Source organism: Plectropomus leopardus, unplaced genomic scaffold (genome assembly GCF_008729295.1).
Source record: "Plectropomus leopardus isolate mb unplaced genomic scaffold, YSFRI_Pleo_2.0 unplaced_scaffold5526, whole genome shotgun sequence".
In the NCBI taxonomy this organism is placed as follows: Eukaryota; Metazoa; Chordata; class Actinopteri; order Perciformes; family Serranidae; genus Plectropomus; species Plectropomus leopardus.
Genome location: NW_024660698.1, coordinates 1 through 7,324, shown reverse-complemented (window position 1 = coordinate 7,324; position 7,324 = coordinate 1). Strand labels below are relative to the sequence as shown.

The 7,324-nt window shown below is 34.9% G+C and overlaps 1 protein-coding gene and 1 long non-coding RNA gene across 2 annotated transcripts; one reads left to right on the top strand and one right to left on the bottom strand.

Moving 5' to 3' along the window:
• Positions 1-758: 758 nt before the first annotated feature.
• Positions 759-4,472, bottom strand: LOC121939662 (neutrophil cytosol factor 1-like). Its single transcript, XM_042482654.1, has 3 exons — positions 4,465-4,472; positions 2,344-2,579; positions 759-2,034 (listed from the first exon to the last, which is right to left on the bottom strand). The coding sequence occupies exons 1-3, from the start codon at positions 4,470-4,472 to the stop codon at positions 1,871-1,873; spliced, it is 408 nt and encodes a 135-aa protein (XP_042338588.1). The 3' UTR covers positions 759-1,870.
• Positions 4,473-4,478: 6 nt separating this feature from the next.
• On the top strand, positions 4,479-6,566 carry LOC121939663. The gene is made up of 2 exons (XR_006105504.1): positions 4,479-4,981; positions 5,291-6,566. It is a non-coding gene; the product is annotated as an uncharacterized LOC121939663 (long non-coding RNA).
• Positions 6,567-7,324: the final 758 nt, after the last annotated feature.

Below are 7,324 nucleotides of genomic sequence, written 5' to 3'. Positions count from 1 at the left end.
AGCACAGTTGTTGAAGAAGTAATCAGGTGTTTACTCTGTAGAAGTGGGTATGGTGCCGCATCCAAATGCTTAGTGATGGAGGAAGTATTCGGACTGCCCATATGTAAAAGTATTAACTATTAAAAAGAAAGAATAGTAAAACAAACAAGAAAATGACCTCTCTCTCTCTTTATATATATAGATATTTTTTAAGCATATGTAATAACCAATGTTTACTTACTTTTTGGGACTTTGTGGTACAATTATTGCCAAATTGCTTATTGTGGTTTTTCTTGTGATTTTGAAAGAAATTAAACCAATTTTCTCTGGTTTCAGAGGTTTGAATGCTAGTGACATCTGAATGCACGACAAGAAAACTGATGGCAATCCAGGTGTTAAAGGTTAGCCTATGCAAGTATAATCAGGAAGATGTAAAGGAAATTATCCAAAGTACTCTAAGCAAAATGTCCCTTGTGACTGTCAACACAAAGGAAGATTTCATCAACAGAGTGAGAACTTTTTGTCCTTGACATCCTCAGCCTCATTTTTAAATGTACTGCAGGTAGATGACTTTGGGGATTTTTTAAGACTTTGAGGCTTTTTAAAGAGAGACCTACATTCTCCCTAACCTGTCCTTATTCCTGTTTGTCCCACAAAACCTACAGAACTCTGTTTATGATATAAGGAAGTGTAGCCATACTAAAAGCAGCCTGATATAACCAGGAAAGTTATACTAAAATGAGTAAAATGTTTAGATTGAAAAGGCTCAGTTCAAAGAGTAAAAATTTGAATCAGAAATATTTTATTGATCCCTGGGAGGAATTTGGAATCTATAAGCACAGGTTTTTAATACACCTCCAAAGTGAGAATTTGTGTGTGCATATTAGGCACTGATACCTTATATTGAAAAAATGAGAATAATTTGAGGAAAGACTGCAGAAATAAACATTTTGTTTCATGATTATATACAATTATTAAGCGAATAAATTAAAACAAAGCTCTATAGATGCTTGGAAATAGATGTAATACCTGCCACACAGAAGTCACAAACAGAAATGTAATTATTTTCTCCGTAAAGAAAACTCTAAAAATCATAATAACGGTACAAAGTATATTCACCTTTTGCCTTAAACAAAATATAGCTTATAAAATATAGCAACTAACAGTGAGGTAGAGCTGAAAAAGCAAGCACTGCAAGGTAAGGTTGTAGGTAAGCTAACTTGACATCTCAATAATAAATGTTGTTTTTGGTGATCATGTTTTAAAGGAATAGTTTGACATATACAAAAAATACTTTTTGCACTTTCTAAAAAAAACGAACATGCAACTAAAGTCAGCACGGCTTAGCTTAGCGTTGCATAAAGACAAGAAAATTAGGGTTAACGGAAGGTAAGTAAATCTGTAAAGCTCAATTATTAACTTGTACTTTATTTAATTCGTACAGTTAAACTAAGTGTCAAAACTACATTTTGTCATTTTATGGGGGTTATGATTCAGACTATTTTTTGCCTCGTACCAGTAACTTCCTTTAGTCTCCACTGGTTCACGGGCAACAGTCAAGAAATAGTCCCGCACATAGCCCACCTTAACATGATGTCTTGTTGTTTTAAAGACATAACATGTTGCACTTAGTTTATAGCTGTTTGCCACAGTGTTTGTCTTGATATGACAGCCAGACATGTTGTTTTTTCTTTTCACCGGATTTATCGACAATAAGAAAATATAGAATAACATTTGTTATTTCTAAATAACAATAAAGTCATAATCAAAGGATAAAGTAGTTTCAATATTTTTTAGCAATTTTCTTACCTATATAAAATATGGTAACCTACTTATGTATCATAAACAGCTATTTGGTTATAACTTTTACAATATACTATACATTCCCATGCTAGCTGGTGGAACTGGAGCGTGACTTGTGGATGCTGACTTTCTTGCGGGTGTTGTCGCTGCAGCGCTCCATGATGAGCTCCGCACTTGGACGGGGAGGGATGACTGGAGCCTCCTTCTTCAGCTCGCTCTCCGAACTGGAGCTGGACGTCTCGGGAATGTTGTCTGTTGATTACAAATGACACAATTATTAGATCTTGTGCATGGGTGGATCACTGAAAGGGCCTTCTGGGCACAGGCCCCAGGGACCCAAATTAGTACTGACCAGGAAGAGACTCAAAATGAGCAAAAAGAGACACTAAAAGACTTCAAGGAGATACAAAATGATCACAAAGTGACACAGAACGACCAAAAAAGTTACAAAATTACTTCAGAGAGACCCAAAAGACTTTACAAGATACAACATTTAGATCTAAGTGACAGCCACAGACTAAACTGCCCTGGAAACATGTCAGTCTGAAACACTTTCATTACCCTGGTTTTTCCTCTCCATCAGCGGCGACTTTGCAGTGTTCTTGGAGTTCCTGTGCGGCTCTGCAATGCGGCTGCCCTTCTGCTGGAGGTATCGACGGCTGTTCCTGCGGTAGGTGTCCTGGCTGAGCCGCTGGCGGGACTTGTTGTGGATGCTCTTGGCATTTCGGATGGTGGACCTGAGACATGAAAAAGGACACAGGGACTTGAATGGTAAGTAGAGTGTGTGGGTGTTGATCCTACAATAGTTCGTCTGCTTTCAGAGTGAATCTCAGATGTTGGAGATGTCTGATTTTTTTTTTTTTTTATCAATTTTTTGTATTTTTTAATACTTAAAATGACAAACTTTGAACTCTTTACTCTTGAGTTACATTATTTTACTTGAGCAGTTTTTATCAATGCCTATTTCTACTTCTGCTCTGCTGCATTTCAGGCTTAAATATCGATACTTTTTACTCCTCTGCATTTGAGGTTTTTGCACTGATTAAGATTTTTGCTCAAAAACATATAAAATGTCCAAGTAGAGCTAAAACAATTAATCATTTATTACTAAAAAATAACCATTAGATTAGTCCATAATGAAAAAAAATAGGAGTCAATAGTTCACGAGCTCCACCTCAACCAACTACAACAGTTAAATCCTGCTTTTATATTAATGCAAGTCATAGGGGAGGTTTTTTTTTGCATTTAGTGCTTTTACTTTTAATACTGTAAGTACATTTCTTGATTATAATTACATACTTTTACCGAAGTATATGCAGGATGGTAACTTATAACGGTGTATTTTTACACTGTGGAATGAGTATTTTTACTTAAGTAAAGGATCTGAAAACTTTCTCCAGTACTGAAATGATAAAAACTCATTTGGTCGAAATAATCTGTCTACAAGTACACATATTTAAAGGAACAACTAAAAATATAATAGTTAACATAATACATATAAATACAATTTACTTGTGATTTTTATCAAATAAGAAATGGTATTTGATAGATGTCATCAATTATTTAGGCTTTTAATGGTTGTAATGCAAATGTATTGTCTTAAATTTTGTACTTTTAGTCCCAAAAACAGATACTTGATGGCAGTGTGCAGCAAAGAGGAAATAAATCACACACTGTGGAGCAACAGAGTGAACTTCCCTTTTGTCTTAAGTGACTCAATATAACCGCAGAGAGAAACTATGTGCAAACATCCGTGGATATCAATTTATTACAGTGGAAAAGTAACGTTTTAGAATGAAGTACTTAAAAAATATGTTTTAACAGTAGCACACAGATGAAGTGAATCATGCATTTTTTAGATATCATACTGTAATTAATATATATTAATTACAGTATGATATCTAAAAAATGCATGATTCACTTCATCTGTGTGCTACTGTTAAAACATATTTTTTAAGTACTTCATTCTAAAACGTTACTTTTCCACTGTAATAAATTGATATCCACGGATGTTTGCACATAGTTTCTCTCTGCGGTTATATTGAGTCACTTAAGACAAAAGGGAAGTTCACTCTGTTGCTCCACAGTGTGTGATTTATTTCCTCTTTGCTGCACACTGCCATCAAGTATCTGTTTTTGGGACTAAAAGTACAAAATTTAAGACAATACATTTGCATTACAACCATTAAAAGCCTAAATAATTGATGACATCTATCAAATACCATTTCTTATTTGATAAAAATCACAAGTAAATTGTATTTATATGTATTATGTTAACTATTATATTTTTAGTTGTTCCTTTAAATATGTGTACTTGTAGACAGATTATTTCGACCAAATGAGTTTTTATCATTTCAGTACTGGAGAAAGTTTTCAGATCCTTTACTTAAGTAAAAATACTCATTCCACAGTGTAAAAATACACCGTTATAAGTTACCATCCTGCATATACTTCGGTAAAAGTATGTAATTATAATCAAGAAATGTACTTACAGTATTAAAAGTAAAAGCACTAAATGCAAAAAAAAACCTCCCCTATGACTTGCATTAATATAAAAGCAGGATTTAACTGTTGTAGTTGGTTGAGGTGGAGCTCGTGAACTATTGACTCCTATTTTTTTTCATTATGGACTAATCTAATGGTTATTTTTTAGTAATAAATGATTAATTGTTTTAGCTCTACTTGGACATTTTATATGTTTTTGAGCAAAAATCTTAATCAGTGCAAAAACCTCAAATGCAGAGGAGTAAAAAGTATCGATATTTAAGCCTGAAATGCAGCAGAGCAGAAGTAGAAATAGGCATTGATAAAAACTGCTCAAGTAAAATAATGTAACTCAAGAGTAAAGAGTTCAAAGTTTGTCATTTTAAGTATTAAAAAATACAAAAAATTGATAAAAAAAAAAAAAAATCAGACATCTCCAACATCTGAGATTCACTCTGAAAGCAGACGAACTATTGTAGGATCAACACCCACACACTCTACTTACCATTCAAGTCCCTGTGTCCTTTTTCATGTCTCAGGTCCACCATCCGAAATGCCAAGAGCATCCACAACAAGTCCCGCCAGCGGCTCAGCCAGGACACCTACCGCAGGAACAGCCGTCGATACCTCCAGCAGAAGGGCAGCCGCATTGCAGAGCCGCACAGGAACTCCAAGAACACTGCAAAGTCGCCGCTGATGGAGAGGAAAAACCAGGGTAATGAAAGTGTTTCAGACTGACATGTTTCCAGGGCAGTTTAGTCTGTGGCTGTCACTTAGATCTAAATGTTGTATCTTGTAAAGTCTTTTGGGTCTCTCTGAAGTAATTTTGTAACTTTTTTGGTCGTTCTGTGTCACTTTGTGATCATTTTGTATCTCCTTGAAGTCTTTTAGTGTCTCTTTTTGCTCATTTTGAGTCTCTTCCTGGTCAGTACTAATTTGGGTCCCTGGGGCCTGTGCCCAGAAGGCCCTTTCAGTGATCCACCCATGCACAAGATCTAATAATTGTGTCATTTGTAATCAACAGACAACATTCCCGAGACGTCCAGCTCCAGTTCGGAGAGCGAGCTGAAGAAGGAGGCTCCAGTCATCCCTCCCCGTCCAAGTGCGGAGCTCATCATGGAGCGCTGCAGCGACAACACCCGCAAGAAAGTCAGCATCCACAAGTCACGCTCCAGTTCCACCAGCTAGCATGGGAATGTATAGTATATTGTAAAAGTTATAACCAAATAGCTGTTTATGATACATAAGTAGGTTACCATATTTTATATAGGTAAGAAAATTGCTAAAAAATATTGAAACTACTTTATCCTTTGATTATGACTTTATTGTTATTTAGAAATAACAAATGTTATTCTATATTTTCTTATTGTCGATAAATCCGGTGAAAAGAAAAAACAACATGTCTGGCTGTCATATCAAGACAAACACTGTGGCAAACAGCTATAAACTAAGTGCAACATGTTATGTCTTTAAAACAACAAGACATCATGTTAAGGTGGGCTATGTGCGGGACTATTTCTTGACTGTTGCCCGTGAACCAGTGGAGACTAAAGGAAGTTACTGGTACGAGGCAAAAAATAGTCTGAATCATAACCCCCATAAAATGACAAAATGTAGTTTTGACACTTAGTTTAACTGTACGAATTAAATAAAGTACAAGTTAATAATTGAGCTTTACAGATTTACTTACCTTCCGTTAACCCTAATTTTCTTGTCTTTATGCAACGCTAAGCTAAGCCGTGCTGACTTTAGTTGCATGTTCGTTTTTTTTAGAAAGTGCAAAAAGTATTTTTTGTATATGTCAAACTATTCCTTTAAAACATGATCACCAAAAACAACATTTATTATTGAGATGTCAAGTTAGCTTACCTACAACCTTACCTTGCAGTGCTTGCTTTTTCAGCTCTACCTCACTGTTAGTTGCTATATTTTATAAGCTATATTTTGTTTAAGGCAAAAGGTGAATATACTTTGTACCGTTATTATGATTTTTAGAGTTTTCTTTACGGAGAAAATAATTACATTTCTGTTTGTGACTTCTGTGTGGCAGGTATTACATCTATTTCCAAGCATCTATAGAGCTTTGTTTTAATTTATTCGCTTAATAATTGTATATAATCATGAAACAAAATGTTTATTTCTGCAGTCTTTCCTCAAATTATTCTCATTTTTTCAATATAAGGTATCAGTGCCTAATATGCACACACAAATTCTCACTTTGGAGGTGTATTAAAAACCTGTGCTTATAGATTCCAAATTCCTCCCAGGGATCAATAAAATATTTCTGATTCAAATTTTTACTCTTTGAACTGAGCCTTTTCAATCTAAACATTTTACTCATTTTAGTATAACTTTCCTGGTTATATCAGGCTGCTTTTAGTATGGCTACACTTCCTTATATCATAAACAGAGTTCTGTAGGTTTTGTGGGACAAACAGGAATAAGGACAGGTTAGGGAGAATGTAGGTCTCTCTTTAAAAAGCCTCAAAGTCTTAAAAAATCCCCAAAGTCATCTACCTGCAGTACATTTAAAAATGAGGCTGAGGATGTCAAGGACAAAAAGTTCTCACTCTGTTGATGAAATCTTCCTTTGTGTTGACAGTCACAAGGGACATTTTGCTTAGAGTACTTTGGATAATTTCCTTTACATCTTCCTGATTATACTTGCATAGGCTAACCTTTAACACCTGGATTGCCATCAGTTTTCTTGTCGTGCATTCAGATGTCACTAGCATTCAAACCTCTGAAACCAGAGAAAATTGGTTTAATTTCTTTCAAAATCACAAGAAAAACCACAATAAGCAATTTGGCAATAATTGTACCACAAAGTCCCAAAAAGTAAGTAAACATTGGTTATTACATATGCTTAAAAAATATCTATATATATAAAGAGAGAGAGAGGTCATTTTCTTGTTTGTTTTACTATTCTTTCTTTTTAATAGTTAATACTTTTACATATGGGCAGTCCGAATACTTCCTCCATCACTAAGCATTTGGATGCGGCACCATACCCACTTCTACAGAGTAAACACCTGATTACTTCTTCAACAACTGTGCT

Coding starts and splice junctions, on each gene's coding strand:
- LOC121939662 (XM_042482654.1), bottom strand. Junction 2,035..2,343: donor GATGGAGAGGAAAAACCAGG/GTAATGAAAGTG, acceptor TGTAATCAACAG/ACAACATTCCCGAGACGTCC.